Genomic DNA, 14,200 nt, shown 5'->3' on the forward strand with positions numbered 1-14,200 from the left:
CGCACATGCAGGAAGATGGAGGAAGTGGAAACACACAGAGAACAGCGGCAGTTTGATTGACCACACCGCTGACGTGGTGGTGCTGTTGCTGGAGGAGTAATCTTTCGTTTGGGAGCATCTGGAGTGTCTTTGTTTGCCGGCGACCCCATCTTGAGCTCCAGTTTTCCCCCCTCCCCGCTGTTGACCTTTTTGCACATCTATCCTTTTAGAGAGAGCAGGTGTTAAACAGCCACAGGTCTCATTTACCTCGCAACCCCCACCTCCCCCTCAACCGTTCACAGATACACCCAAGCTCCTCTCTTCCAAGCGGCTGAGAGGTTGCTACGGCAATGGTTGCCATGATGCTGATGTAGCATCCTGAAGGTAGTAGTTGTGGAGGTAGTGGTGGAGCTGGAGGAGGTGGAGGTGGTGGCGGCGGCGCTGGTGGTGATCGTCCAGGGATGGGAAGCGCTCCGTATCCAGCTGGTGAGTGGAAGGGTAAGGGCCGAGGCGGCCTGCAAGAGCTGGGCTGCATGCGCTGGAAGGTCAGCAAGCAGAAAGGAGGAGGAGGAGGAGGAGGAGGAGGAGGAGGAGGAGGAGGAGGAGGAGGAGGAGGAGGAGAGGTGGCAGTGGGAGCTGAGGAGAGGAGGTGCAGGGATCCCACGGATTCTCAGCCGCAGCAGGATCTCTCATCCTCCTCTTCCTCCCTCTCCCCCCCACTGCCTCCTCAACCCTCTCTGACACCTCCAGCCATTTATCACGAGAAGCAGCGGAGGGAGCTGTGTGCCTTGCACGCACTCAATAACGTCTTCCAGGACGGGACGGCCTTCAGTAGGGACACCTTGCAGGAGATATACCAGAGGTGGGAAAGCTGTCTCACCAATCTGAATCACTATTTAGCTGGTGTACATGACATGTTGTGGATAATCTGTTCAATCTCTCCTGTCAACATTGCAACGTTGCAGGCTTTCTCCCAACACTCTGGTGACACCTCACAAGAAGAGCATGCTGGGAAACGGGAACTACGATGTAAACGTTATAATGGCAGCGCTACAGACCCGAGGGTTTGAGGCCGTCTGGTGGGATAAAAGAAGGTGCGTGGGGCTGGTGATGAAATCTTCCTTTTCTGTGGTCTTTATTCTCAAACCAGGAATTATAAAGTTGCTGAATGACAGTAATGTTATTATTTATCTTTCAATTTCGTTTCACATCAATTGCGTGTGTGTGTGAGATAGATAGATAGATAGATAGATAGATAGATAGATAGATAGATAGATAGATATATATATATATACACACACACACACACACACACACACACACACACACACACACACACACACACAAAAAATATATGCAGTACACACACACAGCACCCACTTCAATCCAACAATATTAACAAAAGCTAGATGTTGTAAAGAGGCTCCCTGTGTCCTTTTCTCCCCTCAGCCACCTAATCAGCAGGGTCTGAATGATCTCTGTGATTAGTCAGCTACTTCGTCAGTTGACAAAATCTAAGCGTGTTTTATCAGCGTTCCTGTTTCCCTCATTAACAGTCTTACGTGAATGGTGCTAACAACAGTTGCCATAGACTTGCTTTTATCAGTCAAACAATGATGTTATCAGGAAAGCCATATTCCTGTTTCCTGTTTCACCTATAGCATGTAATTAGAGCTTTTACATTTTGGTAATTTTGGTCAAAGTTATGTTTGTGATGTAGCTGTGACCTGGGACCTCCTTGTGGTGCATTCAAGTGCTTATGGGACACTGACAGTTGCAGTTTCAGAATCAGCTTCCAAACGACAACCTTGTGAATACATCAAGATACCGAATTCATGTGATCCTTTTTTACAACATTCATGTTTACTTTTACAACACACACGTATATACAATGCCATTTTGACAAAGCGCAAGAACGTAGGCCTACGTGATGATTAAGGAAGGGAAAATAATCAATATAGCAACATATTATGAAATGCCCTATTCCAATATATTTTCATTCTACTGAGAACCTTATTGTGAAATATTGTCTTGATAAGCCTATCTAAAGCCTAGGCGTGTCAGTCCTTTACATCTTTAGATTTGTGGCAATTCAGCCATAAACCTGTCTGTTTAACATTTAATGGATTGAAAGCTTCTCCATGTTGCTGCATTTGTTTAAAAAATACATATAGTGTATGATTAATTCTTCCTTTTTGAAAATCAACCTGCTTCATCAAGGTCATAATGTGTTGTAGTAATAATCTTTTGTTTAATATATTGCTACCATTGCGCTCCTCTTACTATCATGAGCAGTGCGTCTTCCACAGACTGAACGTTTTATGATAACTATCTCAAGCAGGTTTCCAGATTAAGGTTATCATATGGAATTGAAAGTTGTCTGTAAAGTAGTGAATGTAATTAAGAAAATAGTCAACAGTAATGTAAGGATTATGACATTTTCTACATGCCGGTAAAAATAATTGCAATTGTATGCTCAACACACTGCATTACATTGAGACAACATTTACTCCGACAATAAATTGGCCTTCTCCCTCCAGGGATGTGGGCAGCATCGAGCTGTCCAATGTGACGGGCTTCATTCTGAACGTGCCATCCAACCTGCGCTGGGGGCCTCTCCGGCTGCCGCTCAAACGGCAGCACTGGATAGGAGTCAGAGAGGTGGGGGGAGTCTACTACAACTTGGACTCCAAGCTGCGTAGCCCTCAACCCATCGGCAACTCGGATGAGCTCAGGTGAGGGATGCTGTATACGTGCATGTGTTCCCTACTATGACAGCTATGGCTGTTATTAGGACAATTGTGCCATAGTGGATTCATCTATTACATGCAGGAGCTAACCCTTGTTAGCGGCAGAGTGGTGGTGATTGTGAAAGGATAAGGACGATTATGTTGGCCTGTTTATTTAACACTTTGATCCAGAGTAAAATTTATTTACAACTGTAGGATTGGCCAGATTGCCATGAAACTGATATTGAGTTTGGTACTACCCTCTGTGACTTAATTACCACTTTCTGTCGCCATTTCACAATGAAAGCATGAGATTTGTTTACAGATAGGAGGTGTTTTACTGGGGAGCCGCTGCAGGAAGTGTTGAGTTTGCTTTCCAGTAGATAAAAACTGCAGCACAAATTGTTACAGCTCTGATAATACAGAAAAGGAGAATAGGTCCGAAAATAGTTTGGCTCCTATTTGTTAGATGTAATCTAGAGCCACGAATGCTACATTTTTACATTACATGGGAGCTGCAGAACTGAATGTAGTTATTTAAAACAAAAAAAGGCAAATTATTTATAGTTGCCTGCGCGACCACACAAGGATATTTTTAATGTCTATATTTACCTTCATGTATGTGTGCTTCCTATTGACTTTGTGTATCCCTACAGATGTGTCTTTTAAAGGAATAATGTGAAAGTGAAAGGTGTCGCTTATAGTGACAAACCCACAAATAATTACCCCCCGACAGTACAGTTCCTCTCAGCTCTATGGAGTGTTTGAGCATCTTCTAGCTCATTGCCTTGTGTTTTTAGACCGAGTTAGTGTGCTCTCATTAGCCTTGTTTCCAGGAGCAGCAGGCAGCTGTTTTCAGATATAACGCTCCTAAACCCACTGTAGGCTACAGCACCTGCCTGACAAACAGACAAAGTTAGCGACTAGCTTGTGAACACAGTGGACCATTAAACAGTTAATGAGCCAGATATTTCCCCCAGGAGTCTGTGGAGACCAAAACCGAGCTAAAAGATGAGTAAACATTGATCTTACATTCATCAGGTAGCAAACATGAGCCGTTAGGCAGCTTTGGAAAGTGAGTTTTTGCTTCTCCCAGTTATTAAAAATATTAGGGTATTGCCAGGGTATTGTAGTGTTTGCAGTTTTTTTTTCTTCATATAAATTGATATAAAGCATCTTGCTTTTGATCATCATAACTGTGGCTGTCCTATTTTACCTCAACTCAGGAAGTTTCTACGCCAGCAGCTGCGAGGGAAGAACTGTGAACTCCTATTGGTCGTCTCTGAGGAAGTGGAGGCCCACCAAACATGGCGGTCGGACGGCTAAGGGTTTAACCAGCGGATCGCAGCGCCAACTGGGCCAAGGGGCCGATCACAGAATGAACAGGAGAGGAAGTAACGTAGTGCACGGCCAATCAAATGGATGCACAGTTGCAAATATATTCTCCACCCCCCCTTTTTGGGGTTTTTGTTTACACAGCCATTGCTGGACTCTTATCTGAGAGGATGCAAAGCAATGAAGGAAGCAAACACTTTACAGGGAGAATAGGAGAATCACAGTCCTTTACTCGCAACACAGTTAAGACTTATAAGAACTTACTATTCAGTTTATGCTATTATGTTTATATATATATGTATAGACTATTTTTCAATGTCAGTTTTTATTTTTATTTTTTATTTCTTTTTACTGTTCAAGTTTCTAAAGTCATGGGAGCTCAATGCTGTGTTTATCTGCTGTCTCCCTCAGTGATCCTCCCTGCTACGGTCATGATGTTCACTGATGCGTCTTCGTGTTTCCAACCCTCTCTTCACGTCGTGAATGTCTTGTTAACCCCTGTCCTTCACTTTCACCAAAGCGTGCCCTTTCTTGCCTCGGTGGGACTCCACCTCACTCCTCCTCTCGGCCCCTTTTTCATATCATTGGTCAAAATCAGTGATTTATCACGTTGCCAACTTTGTATTTCATCCACTTACCAAACACTTCTGGCACAGTCTGAGCCTACACTATACAGAGGCTGTGCAGACATAACAGTTTTATATGCAACAAAGCAATGCAACGCCCGGCCAAGCACTCCATCTAGTGGACGCTAGCCTCTGTTTCCTTTCAAGGGAAAAGTTACGGCATCGTTCATCAAGCTTTTTTTGTAATTGTTCAAATAATTAGTAGGAATGAAGAGTGCTTGTAATCGAGGACATAATGCAATACGTCTGGCATCACTGAGTAGAATAATACTGGATCATTATTTGATATATCAATCAAATTAGGGTGATAAGAAAACCTGTTGTCTAAATTGTTGATACAAATGAAACATTACAAAATTACAGAAATTGGCCATACTTGGTATTACCAAGTTCAGCTCCAGCATGACTTTTTAGCTTTGACCGCATCACACGGTGCTCATCAGCAGACAAAGTTGGCTCAGTTGCCAGAGAAATGTAGATGTTTGAACTTTCTTGCAGTGCTAAAACTGTAAGGGGATTAAATAAATAAAAGAATTGGCAACAATTTTGGTAATGTATTAATCGTAAACGCAAAAAAAAAATATGCCAGAATTCTCCTTTTATGATAGTAAACAGAATATATTTTACAAAACAAGCCATTTAAATATGGAAACCTTGGCTCTGAGAAGTTGTTATGGATATTTATCCCATTTGTCTGGTATTTAATTAACCGTGAATGGAATTGGCAGATTAATCGATAATGAAAATAACTGTTTGTTGCAACCTTACTTTTCAGCCTGTGGTTCTCTGGCACTTGAGTGTCTGCGGAGGACTGTATGATACGGTCCAAAACTCCAGAAAAGGCGAGCAATGACCTCTGAGTTTAGCTTGTCAATTATAATCTGAATAGTTAATGAGTTGATATTACAAATTGTGTCATATCAATGTAAAGAAAGATTGTTTAATTTTTCCTCATCACCCACAGATGACAAAATAACAATACACCACAGGGGAGGGTATTTATTCATTGCATTATGTTCTGGCTTCGCACTGGTCCAAAGGACCACCACCACAGCAGCCCTCTGTAGCACAGGAGCGGAGCTGATGCAGGCCTTCTCCTTCTCTTCCTGATAAAAACACTGCGCTTAGAGTACGTCACAGAGTGTACAGCCAGTCAGCGGGGGTCTATAATGGGTTAGAGTTTCAGTCTGAGGAGAAGCTTTGATGGTTGGTTGCGTGAAGGGAAGTTGTCTGTTTTGAGACAGTGGTGGGAGGGGAGATGGAGTGCAGTGTGCTTCAGGTGGAGAAGAATGTAGAGAAGAAAATGTAGAAAGAAAAGTGAAAGTCGCTGGGCTGGCTGGTGAGCACATCTCCAGCCAGAAGTGTGGATTATTTTAAAATTAGCCTTATGAGAGATTCCACTGTTTGTAGCTTTCAAATATATCAGCTTAAGAGAAACTGTTAATACTATATGTATTGTCTCTTCAAGACAATATTGGCCTTAACTTGTTTACATAAAAAAAAATGTTCCTCTGAAAGATTAAGAGTAGTTTGCAGTTTGATGCCATTTTAAGAGATTAATTCCAAAGCACCAATTTATCGTATAGAAGAGAAACTGCTGAAGCTCATCAAGTATAGTTTGTTCACTTTTGCAGCCAAGGGCTTTATGTTATTTACAAGTGTTGGAAATAGTATGATTTTATAAAGAGAACATGTTTTTCAATGGTGCATGTCTTATTTAGCATTAAAGCACTTTGATTCCAGCCCAATCTGTAGACCTTTAATGTCATGATATATCCAAGTGAACCTGCATCGAAACATCAGAGAGGCTGTCATTTATCTTTGGACCCAATCGCATCATGACGAGTGTCTCACAATCACATCCAATGTGTGCTTTTTCTGCCATGACAATCCATCCAGCCCTTCCTACTTAAGGAATCCTGATTGTCACTGTATTTTTTTTTCTGTGCATAGAAATAAAAGGCTTTTATCGGCACTTTATGTATAAGCTACTGTGTGGGTGTTTACTCAAGTACACCAATACAATTGTGAGGTTCTTGCACTTTTCCTTAAGTATTTCATGCTTCTACCACAATACATTTCAGAGGAAAATAAATACAAGTCATTGTAGAAAAAGAAAGTGGTGTATGTATGTATATATACACACGTATGTATGTGTGTGTGTGTGTGTGTGTGTATATGTATGTATATATATATATATAGATATATATATATATATATCTATATATCTATATCTATATCTATATCTCTCTTATGTATGTACACGTGTGTATGTATATATGTGTATATATATATATATAATGTATGTATATATATATATATATATAATGTATGTATATACGTTCACCTAAAGGATTATTAGGAACACCATACTAATACTGTGTTTGACCCCCTTTCGCCTTCAGAACTGCCTTAATTCTTTGTGGCATTGATTCAACAAGGTCAATCTTGCAGTTGATCCCGTTGCTCCCGTTCCACCACATCCCAAAGATGCTCTATTGGGTTGAGATCTGGTGACTATGGGGGCCATTTTAGTACAGTGAACTCATTGTCATGTTCAAGGAACCAATTAGAAATGATTCGAGCTTTGTGACATGGTGCATTATCCTGCTGGAAGTAGCCATCAGAGGATAGGTACATGGTGGCCATAAAGGGATGGACATGGTCAGAAACAATGCTCAGGTAGGCCGTGGCATTTAAACGATGCCCAATTGGCACTAAGGGGCCTAAAGACATCCCCCACACCATTACACCACCACCACCAGCCTGCACAGTGGTAACCAGGCATGATGGATCCATGTTCTCATTCTGTTTACGCCAAATTCTGACTCTACCATCTGAATGTCTCAACAGAAATTGAGACTCATCAGACCAGGCAACATTTTTCCAGTTTTAACTGTCCAATTTTGGTGAGCTCTTGCAAATTGTAGCCTCTTTTTCCTATTTGTAGTGGAGATGAGTGGTACCCGGTGGGGTCTTCTGCTGTTGTAGCCCATCCGCCTCAAGATTGTGCGTGTTGTGGCTTCACAAATGCTTTGCTGCATACCTCGGTTGTAACGAGTGGTTATTTCAGTCAAAGTTGCTCTTCTATCAGCTTGAATCAGTCGGCCCATTCTCCTCTGACCTCTAGCATCAACAAGGCATTTTCACCCACAGGACTGCCGCATACTGGATGTTTTTCCCTTTTCACACCATTCTTTGTAAACCCTAGAAATGGTTGTGCGTGAAAATCCCAGTAACTGAGCAGATTGTGAAATACTCAGACCGGCCCGTCTGGCACCAACAACCATGCCACGCTCAAAATTGCTTAAATCACCTTTTTTTCCCATTCTGACATTCAGTTTGGAGTTCAGGAGATTGTCTTGACCAGGACCACACCCTTAAATGCATTGAAGCAACTGCCATGTGATTGGTTGATTAGATAATTGCATTAATGAGAAATTGAACAGGTGTTCCTAATAACAGTCTGTATATATGTATATATATATATACACATACACACGTATGTATGTTTATATATATATACACACACATATGTATGTATATATACACATGTATGTATGTGTGTATGTATATATATATATCATGTTTGTACACATGTATGTATATATATATACACATGTATCTATATATATATATATGTATTCACGTGTGTACACATGTATGTGTATGTATATATATGTATATATATATATATATGTGTGTGTGTGTGTGTTTCTTTCATATCTGAATAATCTCCCAACCTCTTAAATTTATCTTGTGAAACACTGGAGGTAACTACTAACTGTATGGACTGAAATAGCAAGCACCACCTCGACCAACTACTGTGAAATGTTACTTTATCATGTATCATGTATCATTGTTGATACCGATCTAATCGTAGCATATGTAATAACAGCCTTACATCATCCACAGGTGCCTTTCTGCTTTGACACGTTCTACTTTTACTTCTACTACTAGACTTTTACTTGCAACAGAGTATTTTCACATCGTAGAACTTTAATATATGTGTTTCAGTACCCCTCCATAACAATGTACGAATGATTAGGGAGCTGGTTGCGAGCGCGGACTCGTAGAAAAGGGGGGCGCGCTCGCGGAGTCGGGTGCGCGCGAAGCGGTGTGCAGATGTGTCGCAGATTTTGTAAAGTCATTGGACGCACGAAAAGATTCAGCTGAAGGAAGTCGCTCCGGACAAATTGGCCGTTAAACTGTCGGCCGGGGGAGTAACGGGAGGAAGAGGACGGAACCGACGCACCGCTGCCACAACCCGAGCCCGGTAGCCCGGTTTGCAGAAGAGAAAACACGTTACTTTGACAGTTACGAGCCAGAGGACCGCGGCGCGCGCGGAGATGGAGCTGTCTGCGATTGGAGAGCAAGTGTTTGCTGTAGAGTCCATCGTCAAGAAAAGAGTAAAACAGGTGACCTCTTTAGATGTTGCCGAGAGGTCTTCGTCCGTTTAGCAGCGGGACGTTTTGTAGGTGACACATGTTGTTTTTTTTAGGGAGCAAGGGGTGCTACTTTGTGTGCTAATGAAATCTTGAGAGATTAAATGAACAGAATTGCCCGACTAATCTGGTTATCTATTTGCGGGCTGTAAAAAAAAGGGGTTGGGGGGGGTCAGAGGAGGATGTTCCTTCAATGTAGTGTTGCCATTGCACTGCGGCTTTAACATGTTATGTGTTATTATTAACCAAACACCTTCATTGTGGGCCAGTTTGCTTGCTAACGAGTCTACGTTGCCATGTGGTGTTGACAGATGCAGGTGCGCAGCTAGAAATGATCGCCGCGTCAGAGCGCACGTGGGCCCCCTGAAACTCCTCAGTGCACTGCTATTAATACATTCACATCAAAGTACCTTAAGTTACAAAGGGATCTCTAATTTTGAAGTATATGCTCCATATGCACAGATACGAAGATTGGGGCATAATATACCTAAGTTTTCAAATATGCCCAAGTTTAAAACAGTCAAATAGCAGCTAATTCTAATGGAGAGTAAAAGTCTCAAAATGTCACATCTTAAAATATGCAGGCAGCAACTATAATGGTATATTGATTCTTCTCTTTGTTTTGTTTTTCATCTTGCCACCAATCCAAAAGGTATTAAATTAAAAAAGTATACAACATCCTTCTGATCTTCACATCCAGCAAGCGTGTGGCATGTTTGCTTGATAAATGAGTTAATACAATACAAGTACACTGTAAGGAGTAGTAGAATACCTCTGATTGGTGTGCAGCCGAACTTGAACTTCTATTTCATTGGTGTTTGCAATTGAGATTTACTTGATATTAATTAGTCTGGATAAATGGTTTGAGGTTAAGCTTGAACAAGGCTTCATAGGGTATAAAGTGGAAGTTTAGTCGAGACAGAATGTACATAGGCCAACGTTAAAACCACACGTGGTACACAGTGGACAATATAGGTCCATCCACATCTCATGTTGCTACTAACTGTAAAATTGTCAGATTGGAGATTGGGTTATACCCTACTATTTCTGTTATAGGTGCCAAATGGCCACTATTCACCCCAAAGCAGCATGATATTTACATGGTTTACAGGTCAAACTACATTGCTTATGGAATATATGGGCACTTACTTTTAAGTCTCACCCGGCCAGTACACAGCTCTTTTACTGTAAAAGGGGAACTGGGGAAGTAGAATGAAGTCGGGAAAAGTGGTGACTTCAACCGCTGAGAATACCTTTAGTCATTATCAGATGACTAACTCTGAGTGGCTTTGCTTGTTTATGGAAAACATTCGGGACATTTCAAATGATCGGTTAAGTCTGGGTATTGTCTGACAGCATGAGAACTTACTCCCACACATACACTGCAAGAATGAGATGGAATATAGACATCAAATTGATAAGAAGATGGAGTTCTGATTTTGACTCTCACAACCCTATTTTCATATATAACTTCATTACTTGTATGATACTATAAATGCATAATGCATAAAGGTTTTTGTCTGCCTCAGGGAACTCTTGATGATGGGCAATCAGGTGTTTTTTTTTACACTGTGCTGAAAAAGAAGCAGACATGCATGATGGAAACTTTCGTAGAGGTGGGAGCTGTAACCTTCTCTGGTTTGGGTTTAATAAGGGCTTAACAGCAAACAAGCAAACATGTCACCTCCCACAGAAGGATGATGGCACCCTGGGGCTCATCGTCAACACGATGCATCACCCTGCGAGTTTCAATGAAATCCAAGTCAATGCTGGAGCAGTTACAGCCTGAATACCCCAATCAAAGTCTAATCTGCGGTGTCTGAGATATCACACGTGGTCGTATAGGTGTCTGTTGATTGAAGCAGCCTCACTACGTGATTAAAAAAGAAACACTTGAATTTTGTTATCAAAGTCAAACATCTCAGACATCTGCAAATAAATCCCATTTGATAGATGTCTTTGGGAGAATGACACATCATACATGCATTGAGGTAGCGATAAAAGCTCCAGTATATTCTGTGATGTAGTTTATTCAATGCAATTCTTGGCTGATACCACTCTCAAACGTTTTGTCTCCACAGGGGAATGTGGAGTATCTGTTGAAGTGGAAAGGGTGGCCTCCGAAGTAAGTATGCAAACTTCAGGATGGACAGAATGCATAAAAGTCGTAAAATGTGCATCATATTCACATGACAAGTACCATGGCTATTAAAACGTCCTTAACAAACACAACAAAATGTCTGAAAAGTATGGACAATTGTTTCATGATAAATGTCACAATCTGTTCAGGTTGTTACCGAAATGTTAACCAAACGTTATTAGACTATGCTGCAATAATGGAACACACATATTTGTGTGTGTTCCAGGTATAGCACATGGGAGCCCGAGGAGCACATTCTGGACCAGCGCTTGGTGCAGGCCTATGAAGAGAAGTAAGGCTCCATTCCACATGTAACAATTGCCCGATGAAAAGACTTTGCTTGAATTGAATTTATAAACCTGCATTGTTGACGTCAATGTTTGCCTGCTGCCAGTCTTCTTCTCTGCCTGTGCTGGTTGCATTGATCCATTAGTAAAACACTGCTCCGTGGTGCTAGTGGTCAACATCTCCATAGGGGACTGGTTTGGGACTGCTCATTCCCTGGATATGTTTTTTTTCTTCTTCTTTTGTCATGTGTCATGTGAGCCTAAGAACGGCTCTTCAAATGGTCAGCCTCTTTTTAACAGTGTGCTGGTCTTTTTAGGGAGCAGAGAGAGAGAACTATGGGAAACAGGAGAAAAGGACCCAAAGCCAAGAGACTCATTCTGCAGGTAAAGTTTAAAGTTCATCATACATTTATTTTCCTTTTTCACCAACTCATCCCTCTCCTCTGTAATCAGCGTAGTGTGTTACTGCATCCTTCTGATTGAAGAGTTAACATTTTCATGTATCCTCTCTTTGATCTTTATTCAGGATACTGTCTACACCATGGATCTCCGCAGCGCTCACAAGACTCCGGAGCTACCTCCGCCTCGCCTGCGTCTCTCCCTCATGCGCTCTCTGCTCCCCGGGGGCGAGGGCGAGGGCGAAGGCGAAGGCGAAGGCGAGGATGAGGATCAGCCGTACAGCAGCTGCAGGCAGCACCCACAACTGGCACATCAAGGAAGCAAACCCAGGAGGTCGCAGTACACGTGCCTTGACTCAAACCCTCCAAGTCCCACGCCGGAGGACTGGGAAGGCCGGGGAGAGGAGGAAGGGGAGGAGGAGGACAATGTGGAAAGTGGAGAGGAAGAGGAGGAGGAGGAGAAAGAAGAGGCTCTAAAGGAGACGACAGAGAAGAGCGGTGGCACTTTAAATGGTAAGTGTGTCAGTCGGTCAGCCAGTAGACTCTAATCACCATCTTGACCCAGTTTACTTGACTCTGTGTGAGCCTCCTTGTAGGTACCGCCGTGCAGAGGCTTTTTTCACCAGACATGCATCCGAAAAAACACGGAACGTCCTCCATCCTGAGCTGATTAAAGAGATATGGTAGACTCATTAAAGGCTGTGCATTTGAAGTGTTCAGTCTGCAACATCCCTTTGCTTGAAAGTTTGACACCACAGCAGATGTAAATCTTTGATAAATGACACAATACAGACGTAAAATACATTTTAATGATTTTAAAGGTGAGGGAATTCATCCCAAAATGATGGTGTGGAGTGCAGAATGTGACACTCCTGTTCTCCCCATCGCCTCAGAAGCACTTAGAGCTGTCTGTTCCTGCAGTCAAATATCGGCCTCTGTCAGTTCATAACATCTTTCAGAGCAGAGAGAATCCATCCAGTCGAGGCAGGCGGGTTTACTCAATCAGCGTAGGCTTGCTGCGATCACTGTCCGACTGCGACTCTACCTTCTTCTCTACCCTCCGTCTTCCTCTCTCCGTGTTCCTGGCTCACCCAGGACAGGACAGGGCAGACGAGTGGAGCTCCGCTGTCGGACCAGACGAGGTCATCGCGTCAGAGAAGTCGGACGACGTCTGGAGGCCCGTCCTCGGCCCGGGGGAGGTGACAGTCACAGACGTCACCCTCAACTCCCTCACAGTGACTTTCCGGGAGTCGAGGGTGCCCAAGGGCTTCTTCAGAGACTGGGGCCAGTAGGTCTGATGTGTGATGTCTGAATGGGGTAGGCGGGGATGGCGCTGCGAGAGGGAGTGGGAGGAACCGGTTTAATCTCAGCGTATGAAAGGGGGTTGATGGAGACGGAGCTGCTGTCTGTATTCCCTCTCGCTCTGTTTTTCCCTCTCGCCTGCTACTTCCAGCCTGGCCAGCGGCACGTTTACATGCACAGTTACCTGGACATACGTTGAGCTGTGGCTCATATATGACTACCAGATTAAGGTTGATTTGTAGGCTGCACACTTTAAATGGCAATCAGTTCCAGTTAGCAGCACTTGGGCGAGCTGAGGGCCATCGTTTGATTGCCACTGTCCAACTGTTGAAAATGTGACAAAGTAGCTGAGTTAAGTGATGTTGGTTAAAATGTGCTGTGACAGGTATATGATCTTTTATATGTCATGGGTCTTAACCTTTGCAGCTTCAAGGTACCCCGTAGAGTTTGCTTCTTAAAAAACTGCTATCTTTCTCGTCTGACAAACATGCCTAATGCATTTCCTTCCTCATAAAACATCCGTAAAGCTCTTTTTTCTTATTTTTTTGATAAATCGTACCCTGCATTGCATACATCCACGTTTGCTTCACAGTCTTCTTGCATTCTGCTGCTGCATTCTTACTTTTTAGGGAGCCACTCATCCAAACATTGCTCCATAGCGTTACTAGTGGTCAAAAACTCCATGGGGTACCTTTGAATAGACCTCATGCGTGAAAATGTTTGCGTTATTATCTTCTCTTATGCTCTTATTTTGTGCGATTGGCACAAATGACACAATTTGCCAAGTCAGATTGAGCAAAACTTTCAATTGTGCATTTCACCAGAAAAATAGTAACTACATGCATCAGATAAGTGTAGTTAGAAATTAAAAGTACAGGTCAAGTAAAGCGAGGAATCGAGAAGAAGAGAAGGAAGAAAAGGAGGTCTCTGTGCATGTAAACATGGCCGCTGTTTCTGTC

The 14,200-nt window shown here is 42.7% G+C and overlaps 2 protein-coding genes across 2 annotated transcripts; both read left to right on the forward strand.

The window, feature by feature from the left end:
* Nucleotides 1-440: 440 nt before the first annotated feature.
* Nucleotides 441-4,034, forward strand: josd1 (Josephin domain containing 1; the record flags this gene model as incomplete). Its single annotated transcript, XM_079238062.1, has 4 exons — nucleotides 441-841; nucleotides 945-1,073; nucleotides 2,520-2,714; nucleotides 3,935-4,034. The coding sequence occupies 4 exons, from the start codon at nucleotides 441-443 to the stop codon at nucleotides 4,032-4,034; spliced, it is 825 nt and encodes a 274-aa protein (XP_079094188.1).
* A 4,984-nt stretch (nucleotides 4,035-9,018) lies between these two features.
* cbx7b (chromobox homolog 7b) lies at nucleotides 9,019-13,231 on the forward strand (the record flags this gene model as incomplete). The annotated part of the gene is made up of 6 exons (XM_079237763.1): nucleotides 9,019-9,087; nucleotides 11,196-11,239; nucleotides 11,481-11,546; nucleotides 11,859-11,925; nucleotides 12,068-12,364; nucleotides 12,833-13,231. 6 exons carry the CDS (start codon nucleotides 9,019-9,021, stop codon nucleotides 13,229-13,231), a joined length of 942 nt encoding a protein of 313 aa, XP_079093889.1.
* Between the last annotated feature and the right edge of the window lie 969 nt (nucleotides 13,232-14,200).

The sequence above is a fragment of the Taurulus bubalis genome (assembly GCF_910589615.1).
Source record: "Taurulus bubalis genome assembly, chromosome: 2".
Taxonomy (NCBI): Eukaryota; Metazoa; Chordata; class Actinopteri; order Perciformes; family Cottidae; genus Taurulus; species Taurulus bubalis.